The sequence below is a fragment of the Balaenoptera borealis genome (assembly GCF_965194805.1).
Source record: "Balaenoptera borealis genome assembly, chromosome: 3".
Taxonomy (NCBI): Eukaryota; Metazoa; Chordata; class Mammalia; order Artiodactyla; family Balaenopteridae; genus Balaenoptera; species Balaenoptera borealis.
In genome coordinates, this window is record NC_138866.1 from 113,291,444 (window position 1) to 113,308,607 (window position 17,164).

Consider the following 17,164-nt stretch of genomic DNA (forward strand, 5'->3'; position numbering starts at 1 on the left):
AGCCAGCTAACTACCCAGAGACCACCAAATCAGAGAGGCCTGGTGTAGGTGTTCTGGTGGGTAGTCCCAGCTGAGCCCAGCCTTCCAGCCCTCACATCACCAGTCATGTGAGTGTAGCTGTCTTGTACCCTCTAGGACAGACCAGCTCATTTACCAGATGGATGCCACTGAGTGGCCTCAATCAAAGTCATAAAAAGCAGAATGGCCCAGTCAAGCCCTACATGAAATCCTGACCTACAGAATTCAGGGGATATGATAAAATGATTATCATTTAAGCCACTAAGACTTGGGGTAGTTTGTTACACAGCAACAGTAACTGGAACAGATGCCATTCCCATGTATTATCTTCCAGAAGCTCCAGACTCCCTTCTAGCACATCTCAAATCTCCAATGGAAAAAGCATGCGGCTTCCAGCAGAAGTCCTGGGAAAGGCTCTCATTGGCCCATTCCTGACCCAGTTCCTGTAACCATGTGGGTGGAAAGCTCTGATTAGCCCACCTCCAGAGGTAGGGGTAGATCATCCCACTGGAATCACATGGACTGATTTTTCTCAGAGGAAAATTGTGGTGCTGTCCCCAGAAGTAGGAAGAACGGATGCTAGTAAGTAAAAAGTGACACGTACCCACCTAAAACACAACCACAACCACAACCACCCCTTTCCTAGTAGGAGTCAACCCGAAATGTCTAACTACTAACCTTGATACCAGTAGTTGAATCCTGATATCAAGAGACCACTTTAACAGCTGTCAACCTCAGCATTTACACTCCCTTTGTTCTGCTGCAAACCTACCCATGTATGACTTCCCCTCACCCTGTAACCATATCAACACATTCCAGAAGAGTTGAGCAAAGCTGAGCAACTATAATAACAACTCCAGCTTGGAAAATGGAAGAAAAACAAAGAAACCTTCAGAACTATGTAAGCCACACGGGTTGCTGCACGCACTGCCGCCTGCCGGTCAGCACCTGGTCTTGTAAGGGTGTGCTTACTCCGCACAGGTTGTAGGTGGGAGCAGATTCCCTGAGAATGGGCCATGGTCTGGCAGATCTCCCAAGACATGTCAGGTAGAGCCCTCCACCTTGCGTAGTGTGCTCACTGTGGTCATCACAGAATGTTCTTCAAGCTTAAAAAAAAAGGTCACCTCACTGTCCCTGTGGTGACTCACCATGGTCACAGCCTTGAGTTTACATCTTAGTGTCCCCACGGTGCCCTGCTGTTTCTCAGGGACACCCACATTCATGATTTTGTACAGGATTACTGGGCGCACACTTACCAGGGAGTCATTGCAAGAGTGTTCACACTCCCCTCCTGGACTAGTCACACTCAGTGGGATGTGTTTGCCCTGGTGGTTCATCAGGCTCGCCCCGAAGCATCTACCAGACTCTGCTGCTTGCTTCCCATGACCCGAGGCCTCTTTTCATGACTCCCCTGAGAGGCCCCAGGTGGCTCTGGTTGTGGTACGGCTTCAGCTCTGACCATGATGCTTGCCGGCAGCCCAGAAGAGCCTGCAGTAGTGATGGGGGTGGCATCAGTCAGGGGTGAGGTGAGGCGGATGCCAGGTAGTTGTCCCCTCTGGCTGTGCATTCCTGGGACCCGTGGACGTTTAATGGGCTAGAGCTGTGGAAAGTTAAGTGTAAGGAGCCTCCCTCTTTCCAAGCAGAATCTTTCACCCACACAATGCCTGGGCCATAAAGATGTGGGACTCCAGATGGCCCGGGTGAGCAGGCAGGGACGGGGAAATGGAGGTTAGAAAGGCCTTGGTGAGAGCAGGCTTAGCCAGACAGGGTGGGACAGAGGAAGAGAAACAGACATGGGCCTGCACAGACCATTCTTAGTGGGTTGGCTTTTTGTTCCCAGAAGCAAAGCAGTGTTCAGGGTGGCTGAATTGGGGCACTTTTCCCCCCAGAAGAACAAGAGCTTTGAGGACAGAATGTTGGCCAGTGACAGGGAAGGCAAAGAAAGGGAAGAAGAAATTTGAATCCCACTTCCCATTTTTAAAAATTGAAGCATAATTTTCATTCTGTAGAAGTCACCCTTTTGAGTGGAAAGTTCTATGATTTTTGACAAATGCAAACTATCTTATAACCACCATCACCATCAAGATACAAAATATTTCCATCACCTCAGAAGCTCCCTTTGCAGTCAGCCCTCTCCCCCATCCCCAGCTGCTGACCACCACTGATCTGTTCTCTTTCCCTGTCATTTTGCATTTTCAAGAATGTCCTGTAAGTGGAATCCTTTGGTATGAGCATTTTTTAAAAATATTTATTTATTTATTTATTTATTTGGCTGCGTCTGGTCTTGGTTGTGGCATGCAGGATCTTCACTGCGGTGCACCGGCTTCTCTCTAGTGGTGGCGCACGGGCTCTGTTGCAGTGCACAGGCTTAGTTGCCCTGCGGCATGTGGGATCTTAGTTCCCTGACCAGGGATCGAACCCGTATCCCCTGCATTGGAAGGTGGATTCTTAACCCCTGGACCACCAGGGAAGTCCCTGGTAAGAGCCTTTTAAGTCTGCCTTCTTTCACTTAGTATAATCATCCATGTTGTTGCATGTGTCAATAGTTCATTCCTTTTTACTGCTGAGTAGTATTCTATTGTATGGATGTGCCACAGTTTCTTTGTCCGTTCACCAGTTGAAGGACATTTGGGTTGTCTCCAGTTTTTAGCAACTACATTTTCGCTATGGATATTTATGTACAGGTTTTTGTGTAAACATGTTTTTCATTTCTTTTGGGTAAATATCTAGGAGTGCGATTGTTGGGTTATATGTGAAGTGTATGTTTAACTTTATAAGAAACTGTCAAACTGTTTCCCAGAGTGATTTTTCCATTTACTTTCCAGCCAGCAACATGAGAGTTCCAGCTGCTCAGCATTCTCATCAACACTTGATACTGTTAGTTTCATGTTTGACCGTTTTTAAGCCTTTCCCATGGTTGTGTAGTGTGTCTTGTTTTAATTTGCTTTTCCCTGGTAACCAATGATGTTGAGCAGCTTTTCATACTTTTTTTAAAAAATAAATTTATTTATTTTATTTTTGGCTGTGTTGGGTCTTCGTTGCTGCACGTGGGCTTTTCTCTGGTTGCTGCGAGTGGGGGCTACTCTTCGTTGTGGTGCGTGGCTTCTCATTGTGGTGGGTTCTCTAGAGCCCGGGCTCTAGGCACGTGGGCTTCAGTAGTTGTGGCACGTGGGCTCAGTAGTTGTGGCTCATGGGCTCTAGAGCACAGGCTCAGTAGTTGTGGTGCACGGGCTTAGTTGCTCCATGGCATGTGGGATCTTCCCGGACCAGGGCTCGAACCCATGTCCCCTGCATTGGCAGGAGGATTCTTAACCACTGTGCCACCAGGGAAGCCCCCAGCTTTTCATACTCTTATTTGCCATTTCTATGTCTTCTTTGATGAAGTGCCTGTTCAAGTATTTTGCCCATTTGTAATTAGGTTATTTGTTTTCTCATTACTGAAATCTGAGTGTACTTTATATATTCTAGATACAAGTCCTTTATCAGATATGGGGGGTTTTTTGTTTGTTTTTGTTTTTTACTTTTTGGCCACAAGGTATGTGGAATCTTAGTTCCCCAACCAGGGATCAAACCCAGGCCACGTGCAGTGGAAGCGCAGAATCTTAACCACTGGACCACCAGGGAAGTCCTTATCAGATATGTTTTGAAAATACTTTTTCCCAGTCTGTAGCTTGTCTTTTCATTTTCTTAACAGTGTCTTTTGAAGAGCAGAAGCTCTTAATTTTGATGAAATCCAATGTATCAATTTTTTATTTTATAAATTTGTGCTTTTGGTGTTGGATCTAAGAAATTTTTACCTAACCAACAGTCACAAAGATTTTCTCGTATGTTTTCTCTAGGAGTTTTAGGTTTTACCTTTAGGTCTATGATTCATTTTTAACTAGTTTTTGCACATGGTGTAAAGTGTGTGAGTCAAGGTTCCTTTTTTGCATGTGGATGTCCAATTGTTTCTGCACTATTTGTTGAAAGGAATGTTTCTCCATTGACCACCCCCCCCTTTTTTTTTAACACTGTGGCTCTTCAAAGCATTGATGCCAGCACCCTAGAGCCTTCTCCATGCACAAAAGTCAGTAGCATAGCAGGAACAAATGCCTCTCTTGCCTGATCCCAAAACAGGACTGCTTATGCCCAAATAAGACAGACTTTTCAGTGGAACAGCTCTTTTAGCTTTTACCTACAGCCCTTCTGCTCTCCCCAGGACTCAGACACGGGTCTACTGAGAACTGCCCGAGGAGACTGCTAAGACTGTCAAGCACGTTGCTGGATCCAGAACCGCCCCTCCTCTCCGATGACTCTCAGATCTCCCTAGAGGCCCCTTGAACAGAGAGGTTCTGAATCCTCTACACCCAACTAATCAGCTTCCATCAAACAGCGGAAGAATGCCCTGAGTAGGCAGCAGCTACCTTTACCTTTCTGGCTGCTTTCATCTGTCATTTTCATTTGAGCCTGGTCATAACCAGTGAAGGAGAAAGCACACTGTGCAAGGTGTACCAGGCTTCTGCCAAGGCCTGGCTCTTGCGGATGCTTAGGAACTTGAGTCAGGCTTGAACCCAGGCCAGGTCTCCTAATTTCCTGTCCTCTGATCTTTCCATATCCTCACAGTGGCCTCATACAGGATGGAGGAGAGAGTTGGCTGCTCTCTGGAACGCCAGGGAGATGAGGGGGCTCCTTAGCTGGTTATGCACTTTAGGGAACAAGAATGGTGACTCACTCAGGCCATTCTGAAAAAAAATGGAGGCTTGTTGTAAAGACAGCTGAAGTCAAGAGCTGGGCTGAGGCAGGCCCCTCTCTCAGCCCCTCAGGCTGCCTGGTGTTTCTCCTGTGGGGTATCTGCTTCTCTCTATATGGTAGCTCTGCCTGCCTCTTGCTCCTCATGGGTCCATCTCCTGCACTTTCTTAGTTCAAATTCCACCAGGAGCCATTCTGATTGGCTCAGCTAGTTGCCATCTCCACCCCTATTGCGTGGAACGATTCCCAAGAAGCCCACTTCACCAGTCACCTGCCAGTGGGTGGATGGACTGGGTTTAGGTCAGATGCTCAGCCTAAGCCAATCAGTGGCCACTGTCAGCCAAACACCAGAGTAACAGTGCTTCCCTAAGTAGGGAGCAGTGGGTCTGCAGTTACAGCTAGATGGGTATCTGGGGTGTGGTGGCAGCATTAGGGTTACATGCACAATATGGGAGTTTATCCTCCTACCCAAAACAGGCAGACACATGCCCTGAGCCCTATAGCCCACACCACTCCCCACCTCTGAGCTGCCCCAGCCCCATCATTTCCCACTTAGCCCCACCCTGAGTTGAAGAGCTCTTTGCTTCACCTGGAAATGCTGTCTTCTTTCAATTGACTGTGAGCTCCTGAAGGGCAAGGCCCATGCCTTATCTCTGTGTCCCCAGCACCTGGCTCAATGTCATAAATTCATAGATCCCGAGGGGGTAAGGGACTTACCCAAGGCCATTCATGGAGGGAGGGGCAGAGCCACGGTGGAGCAGGTCTCCTGTTCCGCATCTAGGCCTCCAGTAGGCTCCCTGGCATCTCACTGAGATGTGAAGCTAGGGGACTACAGTCCCAGTTCTGGGTCTGGCGAGGCTTCTGGCTCTGCCCTGAGACACTGAGACATCCTCCCTTGAGGATGCAGGCCCAGCCATGACTCCTGACACCTGGGCAGCTCTGAGTCAGTTCTAGGGGTGAACGGCCTGCCCTGCTTGAGGAAGCCTCCAGGGGATGCTCAGAGCAGACCCACAGGCAGCCTGACCCCAGGTTCCCGAATGTTCCACTTCCCACTACGGGCCTCATGATCCTCAAGGCCTGAAGTGGGAGAGGGACGCGGACAGGCAGGCTGACTCAGCTGCTCCAGCTTAATGAGGGATCTGAGCAGCTTCAGGTGGGAATAACGGCAGCCTAGGTTGTGTGCCTGCTCTGTGAGTGTGCACTACGAGTGGCTGTGTGGGAGCCTGTGAGCCCGACTGGGCATGTTGTGACGCCTGTGTGCCCACAGTCAGCTCTGACCCCCAAGTACAATGTGACCTTAGGCATTTCACTTTACCTCTCTGGACCCCAGTTTCCTCCACAATAAAATGAGAGGATCAGATGAGCCCTAGAGCTCCCTCCTCTTCCTCTTCCTCTTCCACCACTGCTCCTTACCCCTCCCTCCTGACCCTTCTGTTTTCAACAGAGCAGCTCTCCCAGCCTCTGATGCCCTGTCCCTACAGATCTCCAGCTATTGGGGCCTCATCTCCTACCTCCAGTTCTTATTAAAACTTTTACAGGGACAGCTCTCTCACCGAGAAGAATGCTAGTACATTCTCCACTACCTTGTCCATGTGTATGTGTTTATATGTAACTGTTTGTGACTACAAGTGTGTCTGTATCTTAGTGTGTATGTGATGGGCAGAGGGAAAGGGAGAGATGGCAGGGGCCCCCATGGGGAAAATGGGTCCATTTGCTTATGTCTCTGTGTCTCTTTTCCAAACACACAGAGATAGGCTTCTAAGGGCATGTACCCACACTCCAGCTTTGTGAACATTCTTTGAATATCTATTTGTAGCAAGACTCAGCCAGGTACCACATCCTCTAGGTGCCCTTCCTGGTAGCCTGGGGCTGAGCTAACTACCCCTCTCCTGCCTCCTACAAACCCTGTGCCCTGTGTAACCCTCCAGCAGAGCATTTATCACATTCTATTGACATTGTCTGTTTCCTTGCCTGCCCGCTCTCTATGGTGAAACCCCTACAGGACAGGGACCGTGTCTCACCTCCTCAGCATCCCAGCACCTGGAACCTTCAGAACCTGGCCGGCCCGGCCTCACATGTTCTCAGTAAGATATTCCACCCTCATTGGCCCCACGCCCCTATGCCCACCATGCCCTCTGCTGTGCAGGGTAGACCAAACCTAATACACCTATGGGGCTTTCCGCCTGGGGTCACCACCCTGGGACCTTCCTGTGGCCCAGGCAAGGCTCCCGCTAACCCTGAAGACGGAGGCAGCCTGGGATCCAGGGTGTGGGTGGTCGAGCTGATCCCGCCCCACCCCCGTGGCCTCCACTTCAGGGAGCCTTCCTCCTTTTTTCTGAACTTTCTGGCCCTGGTGTGAACCTTGCTGGCGCCCATGGGCTTTTAATATTTTCCGTTCCTGGCTGTTATACAATATTTCACCTCAAAAATGCATCCTCCCCATCACCAAAGGGCACGCTGTTCCAGTGAGAGGACCTGGCTGGGTGAGTGGAAGTGACCCACCGCGTTCTGGGGCTTGGAGGAGGCCCAGCCCAGCGCTTTGGAGAAGGAGGTGGCAGAAATGTCTCGCATTTGTGGGGAGACAGGGCCAGCTCTTGAGCCAGCCCAAGGCCCAGGCTCCTGGGCCAGCCTGAGACCTCGTGGTCCCACTCGAAGCCCCCCTGGAAGCCCAGATCCACGGCCAGCAGGGGGGCCACCCGCCCCTCCTGTTTGGGACTCCCCTCCCACCCCTCCCACTTGCCCTCTGACCCCGGGCAAGTGGCTTCACTTCTCGGAGCCCAATGTCCCCGCCTGTACGGTGGGGATGACGACAGTACCTGTCTTTCAGCGTCCTTGTGAGGCTCAAATGCCGCCCGTCTGGACCATCCGGGAGCTTTAAGGCCCACGCTGCGGCGCCCCTCCTCGGCGGTGCTGATTCAACCGGTGTGGGTGCGGCCGGGACATCGGGGGTTTTTAAAAGCTCTCCGGTGATTCTCACTCGCAGCTGAGAACCGCTGCTCTGAGGGGAAAGCTCCTCCTAAGGGGACTCTTGCCAGGCGCCAGCTGCTGCCTTGATGAGCGAGGGCGCCACACGCCCATTTTCCTGAAAATATGACCCCAGGGACGCCTGAGAGCCACCGTCGGGGTGCAGGGAGAGCACTCTGAAAAGGCAGGTGAGGGGTCCTGCAGGTGCGCCGTGACTTTCCGAGCCGGCCCTGCCCAAAGACAGACGCCTCTGAGCCACAGGCCGGGGGCCCGGCCAACCTGCCCGGTGTCCCCTCTGCTGGGCGGCCGGGTCCTCCCCAGGGGCACCCAGCCTCCCCTCCCCAGACACAGGCCCCAAGCCCGGAGAGTGAGGCTAGGGGTGGGGGGCACCCTGCTCCCGTCACCTGTCACTGCGGAGAAGGGCGGGGGCCACGGGAGAAAGAAGCGAGCAGAGAGCCAGATGCCTGCTGGGAGAGGCGGGAGGACACTCGGGGGCCTTGGCGGGGAGAGTGCCATCTGCTTTCCTCATCCTGAGGAGAGGGGATCTGCAGAAGGTTCCACAGCCCAGAGGAGGAAAACAGCTGGCGAGCCGGGTGCCTGGGGCGGGGTGGCGGAGTGGAGAACAGCGCGCTTCTCCGGGGACGCCTTCACCCCCAGAGCCGGCCTTGGACACAGGCAGGAGAACAGCTTCTGCCTGGGGGCTTCAGCCAGAGTCCAGTTTCCCCAGCAGAGACTGGAGCCCTCAGCCTCTCCGGACCGCAGGTTCTCAAAGGGGCAGCGACTAGGCGGGGGTTAGAGAGCCAGAGCCCCCATGGGCCACTTCGGCCATGGGAAGAAGAGGCTGGACACCCTGTTCTGGGGTTGACTCACAGCTGGGGTCCCAGGCTCCTGGCCAGAGGGAGGGAAGGAGAGGGAGGGAGGTACAGGAGCGTGGTGCGGGGGCCCAGCACAAAAGTCAGGAAGGAGGAGCGGACAGCTTAGTTACCAGACTGGGGCCACCAGAGGGGGGTCCAGGAAGAGCAGAGACCATGACCACCACCTCAGGGAGTGCTCTCCTGCCCAGGTTTGTTTTCCAGCTGAAGGCACATTAAGTGTGGGCACAGGGAGGCTCTAGGATGCTTGGGCTGGGCTGTGGCCTCTACAGAATCATCAACAGCCTCAGCAAGGCCATAGGGAACAGGGGACTACCGAGCTGGAAAAAACTTTCATCCCAAGCAAGCCTGCCCCCAGCCCCTGGTATCTAGGTGGAAAATGCAGAGTCTTCGAAGCCTAAAACAGAAAAACTGTTTTAAGCCCTGTCTCCACCACAAATTACCGGTATTCATTCATTCATCCTACAAATATTTTTAGTTTCTACTATGTACCAAGCCCTGAAATAGGTGCTGGGGGTACAGAAAAGAATGAAGCACAGTCCTTAACTTTGAGGAACTTACCCCCTAGATAAGGAGATGAACCCATAAACAGATCCCCATAAAACGAGATCACTGCATGGGTTGTGTGGGCCACCTGTCTTGGGATCCCTCTGGGGCATCCTCCCAAGGGTGACTCTCGGGGAAGTCTTCCTGGAGGAGGTGGTGTCAGAGCTGAGTATAAAAATGAATGGCAATTGGACAAAAAGGAAGAGGAAGGGCACTCTGGGCAGAGAAGATAGCATTAGTAAAACCCGCATGGTGTGGTGGGGACAATGAAGAGTCAGGAGGTGCTGGAAGATGCAGCATGTGGCAGTGTCTCTATCAAGGTTCTTAGTTGAGGGAATTCCCCTGGCGCTCCAGTGGTTAGGACTCCGCACTCCTACTACCAAGGGCCCAGGTTCAATCCCTGGTCGGGGAACTAAAAATCCCGCAAGCTGTGTGGTGTGGCAAAAAAAATTTTTTTTTTAGTGAGAGCAACAGAAACTCTCAACTAAGAATCTGACAGAAAAGAAATCCACTAAAGGGATGTTGGATCCCACACTCCTGAAAGCTTCAATTCAGAAACTCAAAGCTAAGCTCCTCAAACCCACCCAGAGACACAGCAAAGTTAGCTATGGAGGGGCCCCAAAGATCATTTTATCCAGAGTTCTTAATCTTGGGTCCATGGATGGCTTTGGGGGAGCAAAAAGGCATAACATTTTGAATGCGTGTATGTGTATTTTTCTGGAGACAAGGCCCATAACTTTCATCAGATTCTTAAAGTGATCCATGCTATAGGTCAGGTTCTCCCAGAAGCAAATTCTGAGATGAAGATTCAGTAAAGATGATTTAGTAAAGAAATGTTCCCAGGAGAAACCAGTTAGGGAGAAGGGGAAGCAGGATAATAGGGGAAGAGGAAGAAGCCAGGAAAGAGTGCAATTTTGTGTGAAAACCCATCCTGGCTGGCAATGAAGTAAGGAATACTCAGGCCAGAAAGAAACAAAAGCTAGAATTGAGAGGGCAGTGGATTCTAAGCAATGAAATCAGCTTTTACCCTGAAGACACGGTTTGAACTTAGTGACCTTGAACCTCAGTTTTTCAGCCTCATGGAAATGGGACATTTAGAAGAAGTCCATGCTTAAAACAATCACTAGCTGGGGGGCCTGAGACTACTTTGATGACGATAGACTAATGGTGACTCTCCCCTTGGGGCTAGGCCTGGAACTACTTTCCTAAAGTAGTTCTCAGAGGAAAGTAGGTACCTGAATAAGGTCAGGCGCTGTTAGGCAAAAGGAAGGGGGAATAGCCATTGAGTAGCCAAGCAGCAGGGCCTGCTTCACTGCGGGAAGAACTCAAGTGTATGAACTTGACCCACAGGAAACACCTTAGTGCTTAGGGCAAGCAGGGGGAGTGGGAGGATGAAGAATTTGAACTCACTTCTGAGTCCGCATTCAGATTCAACACCCAATTTGGCCCACTGGACTCGTCTGAGTCCTACCAAGGGAAATAGTGCAAAGAAAAAAATGTAGGATTTCAAGGAGCAAACAAATCTGCTTTGGGAACTCATACAGCAAAGAGAAGCATTTCCCCCTCCACAGGGCTCTTTGCCTCAACCAAAGCAGGAAAAGGTAGAGCCACGGACATGCCCTACTGAATCAGGCTATTTGTGAGTCAATAGGAGCAATGGCCCGTGGACTCTCAGAAATACGTGGGTGGACCAGACGGTCTCCTCACCTACCTCAGCAGGTAGATGCAAAGAATGGGTGAAATTTGGTGCTTATTGTTTCATTTTTATTCATGTAGGTCCATTTGTATCCTAAGGCTATTGAGGCCTGGGGAGCCCAGGTTCTAACAAGAATGAAAAATATCTCTTGGACTTGGTAATTAGTAGATTCTTGGTAGTTTTAGAAAGAGAAGTTTCAGTGGCGTGATGGGGGCTGAAGCCAGCTTACAAAGAATGAGGAAGTGGACACATTGTTAATTACTCTTTGGAGAAACTTGGATGTGGAGAGGAGCAAAGTGGTTACATGGTGGCCGGAAAGGGGAGGAGAGGATCCTTTTTAGAATGGAAGAGACTTGAGCAAGTTGTTAGGCTAAGGAGAAAGAGCCAAGAGAATGAGGTCTTATAGATATGGGGGTGAGTAAAGCTGATGGAGCAAGATCCCAGAATTAGTGGGGAGACTGGGATCCAGGAACTGGGAGAATTTGTAGAGATGGGCATCTTTCTCCAGCAGGGCTCAGCAAGCTAGCCAGTCTCAGGAGCAGAGAAGGTGGGCTACAGGCATGATACAAGGATGGGCTGAGCCCAAGAGGATAGGGATGCAAGGGAATCAGGGATACTGAGGAGGGAGGGATTCAAATGACCCTCCAGAGGTCAGGCTGGGAAAGAAGGAAGAGTGATGAGAGGGGCTAAAAAGACTGGACCAGAGGTCTCCAGGAAGTTAAAGTCCAGGAGGAGATATAAGGGGATTAAGGTTGTCCACAAGTAGGAAGGTCAAAGGCTGTGTAAGGCAGTAGGATTTGACATTAAAGATTTCTGAGGAAGAGCATCTTACCCAAATTATTTAACTTCTCCATGTCTCTCAGCCTCCCAATTTATAAAATGGTACTAAAATTCTCACTCATAAAAGTACTAAAAGCATTTTTTCTTTCTGGCAAAGCATATAATTGTGGTATCTGGGACATCCAGGCACTCAATGTTTGTGCAAGGATGAAGGAACATCTGTCACTTCCCCTCTATGGACCCCACTTTCCTAATTCTTACTGATTGTTTGCTTGATCTATCAGTTACTGAGAGAGGTGTGTTAACATCTCCCACTGCATTGTGAATTTGTTTTTATTTTGGTTTCCTTGATTTTTCTTTTTGCTTTATTTTGAAGTTATGTTATTAAGTGCATATAAATGTAAGATTATTCCATCTTACTGATGAATTGGACTTTTTAATCATTATGAAGTGACCCTTTTGTCTCTCATAATGCTTTTTTTTGTCAAAGTCTATTTTGACTAAAATTAATATAGATATATCAATCTTCCTTTGCTTAGTATTTGGCAGATTTTTTTCATCCTTTTACTTTCAATCTTTCTGTATTATGTTTTAGATAAGCCTCTATGAACAGCTTATAGGTGGATTCATTTGCTTTGTCTAGTTTGGCAATCTTTTTCTTCTAACTGAAGCATTTAGTCCATGTACATTTATTGAAATACTGATACATACACACACATACATTTATATATATATGTTTATGTGTGTACGTATATGTACTTTACCTTATTAATTTGTATTTTTCCTGCCTTTTCTCAATTTTTCTATTCTTTGTTTTTTCTTTTTTTCTTTTTTTTTTTTTAAGTTTTTAATCATTTATTTATTTATTTATTTTTGGCTGTGTTGGGTCTTCGTTTCTGTGTGAGGGCTTTCTCTCGTTGCGGCAAGCGGGGGCCACTCTTCATCGCGGTGCGCGGACCTCTCATTATCGCGGCCTCTCTTGTTGCGGAGCACAGGCTCCAGACGCGCAGGCTCAGTAATTGTGGCTCACGGGCCTAGTTGCTCCGTGGCATGTGGGAATCTTCCCAGACCAGGGCTCGAACCCGTATCCCCTGCATTGGCAGGCAGAGTCTCAACCACTGCGCCACCAGGGAAGCCCTATTCTTTGTTTTCTTGATTAGTTTTTCTTATTCCATTTTTCTCCTTTACTAGTTTGCAAATTATACCTTTTTTTTTTTTTTTTTTTTTTTTTGCTACTCTTAGAGGTTATACTGGAAAGTTTAATATGCTTATTTTGCCTGTCTGAAGTTAACCAGTATCTTCTATTTTTTCTTAAATAAAGCAAGGACATTAGAACTAATTCTAGTCACCCCTCTTTTAGCTTATATATTACTTTTATGTATTTGAATTTTATCTTTTTTTAAGCTTACAAGACATTGTTAGTATTGTTTATACAATATTTGTTTTTACTCATATAGATACCACTTTCTTTGCTCTGCAATCCTTCTTGTCTTTAATTCCTTCCATCTGGAATCACTTTCTTTCTGCCTGCTGGTGGCAAATAATGTCACATCATGTCATTATTTTTTCTTATTCTTAAAATATCTTTTCACTAGTTTTAGAATTCTTGGTTGACAGTCATTTTCTCTCAGCACATTGAAAATATAATTCTGCTATCTTCTAGCTATTAAGAAATCAGCTGTTTTAGTCTAATTGTCACTACTTTGAAAATAATCTGACCTTAAGACTTTCTCTGTCTTTGGTAATCTGCTTCACTATGATATGTCTACTTGTGGATTTCTTTTCATTTATTCTTTTGAGGATTTACCAAGATTCTTGATTGCATGAATTGATGGATTTCTGGATGAGTCTCAGCCACTAACTATTCAAATATTACTTCTGTCCCATAATCTCTCTCCTCTCCTTCTGAAACCTCTGATTATATGTATTTTGGACCATCTCACTCTATCCTCCATGTCTTTTAACTATTCTTTCATATATTCCATCTTTTTATTTTTCTGTGCTGCCTTTTAGAGAATTTCTTCAGGTCTATCTTCCACTTCTAATTTTATTGTGTCTGATATATTCAATTGTATCTAATCTTCTATTAAACACAACCATTGAATTTGTAGATTTAGTTACAATATCTTAAATTTCTAGAGGGACATTCTATTTCTTGTTCAAATATACTTGGTCCTTCTTCAGAGTATCTTGTTCCCTGTTCAAATTTTTAAGCTTCTCTTCTACTCTTTCAGCATTTTAAACATAGTTATTTTATACTATTTGATAATTCCAATATCTGAAGTCAGCGTAGACTTGTTTCCACCATCTGTTGTTCCCTTGAGTGTTTTGTGATCTTCAACTAGGAGCTACTATTTCTTTGGAGCTTTCTCTGTGGGAATTCTTGAGGCCTGGGGTGAAGGTGGGTTTTTCCAAGAGAGTTTGTGTTTGATTTGCCAGATGCTTATGGTGTTAACCAGACTGGGCCCAATTTAAGTTAAATGCTGGACTGAAATTTTTCACACCACCTAAGTAGTGTGAATTTGGGCTTCAAATGACATACGTATGGCTTATATTGTGAATTTGCAGGGGCTATTTTATTTTCTCCTGAGAAAAGGGAAATTAAGATGGGCATTTTTCTTTTCAGTCTGTTGGGATATGGTGGTGCTTCTATCTGGTTTATTCATGCACTGAAGTCCCAATCTTATGTGAGGAAGGTCTTACCAGACTTCCAACCTTAGAGGAGGCTTGAGTTTCTTGCAGTAGTGTGCTGGAACTGGCTCCTACCAGCTCAGAAGAACCAATATTTAGGAATTTCGCATGTCAGTTCCTGGTACCATTGAGAGCTTGAAATTGGCTATGGTGAGAGTATTTACACTGTGGAAATCAGCAAACACTAAAAACAGGGTACTTTGTTTTGTTGGAGAGCCAGTTACTAATATATCACTGGTTTCTCTCATATCACCCCACCCCATACGACCAAGTTCAAGTTTACTGAGTTAAAAAATAAATATGATAAAGTTTCAGTTGTGCAAGATGAAAAAGTTCTAGGAATCTGCTGTACAACATTGTGCTTATAGTTAACAATACTGTACTGTACAGTTAAAAATTTGTTAAGAGGGTAGATCTCACTATATATATATAGAGAGAGAGAGAGAGAAAGGGTGGGTGGGGGAGGGAGGGAGAGAGAGAGATCTCCACAATATAAACAAACAAACAAATAAAATAGCTCAACTTACCTCTTTGGATTCTTGAGTTGTTTGGCCTGGGTATTCCTCACTTTCTTGCCAGCTCATCAGTGCATTAAAAAAAGTTGGGTTTTTTTTCTTTTATCCAGAATTGTTTGCAGAATGAAGCTTATTTAGGGTACCTCGTCCACCTTTTTACGAGAAAATGAAGCGTTCTCAGTTTCTTAACCAGAAATTGAGATCGTTGTGCTAAATCAGTAGTTCTTAACACCTTGGAGACACAGGCTTTTAAAAATTTTGATTAAAAATTAGAGCCTAGAGACCCTTTCCCCAGGAAAATACACACACAGAGGAAATGTGTTTTGCTCCCCTGAAACCATGCATGGGCCCAAGATTAAGAATGCCCAATGAGATGCATGCTCTCTGAGGTTCTTACCAGAGCTAATTTTTGATGGCCCCGCCATGTTCTCTGCCTTGAGCAGAGTTTCTGCGAGTCTCCTCTTGGGTAAGTATGAGGAGTACAGACTTCTGGATTGGGGCTTCCAGGATCTCCAGGGCCTCTTGGGGAAGGAAAAACTGAGAGTTGTCGACCAAAACTTACACCAAGCTAAAGCACAGGCTATATTCCTTCAACCAGACCTCTCCACATTTACTCATTCAGTGAGTACTTATTGGACCCTGTTCCAATCTACTGCTATGTAACAAATCATCCCAAAACTTAGTGACATATAATAATAACAACAATCATTTATTTTTTCATCTCTCACCGCTCTAGGAGTAACTGGGCTCAGCTACAGTTGCAGGGTCTATGTGGTTGCAGTCAGATGGCAGCTGAGGCTGGAATCATCTCAAAGCCTCCCTCAGTACATGTCCGCTAGTTGATACTGGCTGTTGGCTAAGTTCTCAGTGGGGCTTTTAACTGAAACACCTACATGTGCCCTCTCTATGTGGCCTAGGCATACTCACAGCATGGCAGCTTGTTCTGAAATGGAGCATTCAAAAAGAAATCAGGCCAGGAGGAAACCATATTACATTTTATAGCCTAGCCTTAGATGTCATACTGCATTGCTTCTGCCACATTCTGTTAACTAGAGGCAAGTCATTAGACCAGCCCATATTTAAAGGGAGGTCAATTGACTCTATCCCTTGCTGGGAACGGTGTCAAAAAATTTGCAGACATGTTTTAAAACCACCACACACTCCTTCTGTGTGCCAAGCACTGGACAAGGCACTTGTGATAGAGTGGTGAGTTATACAAACCCTCCCTTATGATATAGTGGTGGAGACAAACACTAATAAAATAATATTACAAATATGTACATAACTGTAAACTTTGACAGTGCTATGGAAGATGAGTACAAGGAGCCATGAGAAATTGTATTACACATTAGTAAGACCTGGACCAGGGACCCAAGGATGAATTCCCTGAAGAAGAGACATCTGGGTTGAGATCTGAAGCATTAGTGGATGCGAACTTCATGAAGCGAGTTGAAGAGCCTTCCAGGCAGAGGAAACCATAGGCCATGGCCCTACGACAGGAGGCAAGGTGACCGAGAGGCAGCCAGCGTGTCTGGAGGCAGATAGCAGGGGAGGAAGGTGTGAGACAAGGCTGCAGAGGTGGGCTGGGGCCAGATCCCTGGACTCTGTAGGCAGGTGAGAATATTTGTCTTTGGCCTAAAGCTGCAGGAAACTGTTGAAGGGTCACTCACTGGAGCGTGATATGAACAGATTTGTAATCTAACGGTCACGTTGGCTCCTGCGTGGATGGCCCCTGCCAGATGCTGAGTCAGGTCTGGAAGGGTTGGGAAATTCTTTTTTTTTTTTTTTTAATTAATTTATTCATTTTAATTTTTTTTTTTGGCTGCGTTGGGTCTTTGTTGCTGCGCGCGGGCTTTTCTCTAGTTGCAGCGAGCGGGGGCTACTCTTCATTGCAGTGCGTGGGCTTCTCATTGGGTGGCTTCTCTTGTTGCAGAGCACGGGCTCTAGGCATGCGGGCTTCTGTAGTTGTGGCACTCAGGCTCAGTAGTTGTGGCTCACAGTCTCTAGAGCGCAGACTTAGTAGTTGTGGTGCACCGGCTTAGTTGCTCCACAGCATGTGGGATCTTCATGGACCAGGGCTCAAACCCATGTCCCCTGCACTGGCAGGCGGATTCTTAACCACTGTGCCACCAGGGAAGTCCCTTTTCTCCTTTTATTAATTTTTCTTGCTATATTGCACTGGCTAGGACCTCTGGTACAATGTTGAACAGAAGTAGTAAGAACAGACATTCTTGCCTCATTCCTAATTGTAGAGGCAAAGTATTCAGTCTTTAACCATTAACTATTATGTGTTAGCCTTCGGTTTTTCATAGATGCCAGATTGGAGGACTTCCCTTCTTCTCCTACTTTGCTGA

The 17,164-nt window shown here is 47.1% G+C and overlaps 2 protein-coding genes across 8 annotated transcripts in view; both read right to left on the reverse strand.

The window, feature by feature from the left end:
• Positions 1 to 14,719, reverse strand: part of CILP (cartilage intermediate layer protein) — a 33,695-nt gene extending 18,976 nt beyond the window's left edge. Inside the window, exons 1-2 of one of the 2 annotated variants that reach the window (XM_082383243.1) lie at positions 7,563 to 14,719; positions 1,275 to 1,506 (exon numbers count right to left, since the gene is read on the reverse strand). The gene's annotated coding sequence lies outside the window, so the exon portion shown is untranslated. The remainder of the gene's footprint in view (positions 1 to 1,274; positions 1,507 to 7,562) is intronic. The other variant, XM_082383244.1, reaches the window with a different exon arrangement.
• Positions 14,720 to 14,822: 103 nt separating this feature from the next.
• Positions 14,823 to 17,164, reverse strand: part of PARP16 (poly(ADP-ribose) polymerase family member 16) — a 37,199-nt gene continuing 34,857 nt past the window's right edge. The window contains exons 7-8 of one of the 6 annotated variants that reach the window (XM_082383464.1): positions 15,208 to 15,331; positions 14,823 to 14,962 (exon numbers count right to left, since the gene is read on the reverse strand). In XM_082383464.1, coding sequence (XP_082239590.1) covers positions 15,213 to 15,331 — 119 coding nt within the window. In that variant the 3' untranslated portion in view covers positions 14,823 to 14,962; positions 15,208 to 15,212. Of the gene's footprint in view, positions 14,963 to 15,028; positions 15,332 to 15,363; positions 15,754 to 17,164 lie in introns of those variants that run through there. The other 5 variants (XR_014242135.1, XM_082383467.1, XM_082383463.1 and 2 more) reach the window with 5 other exon arrangements.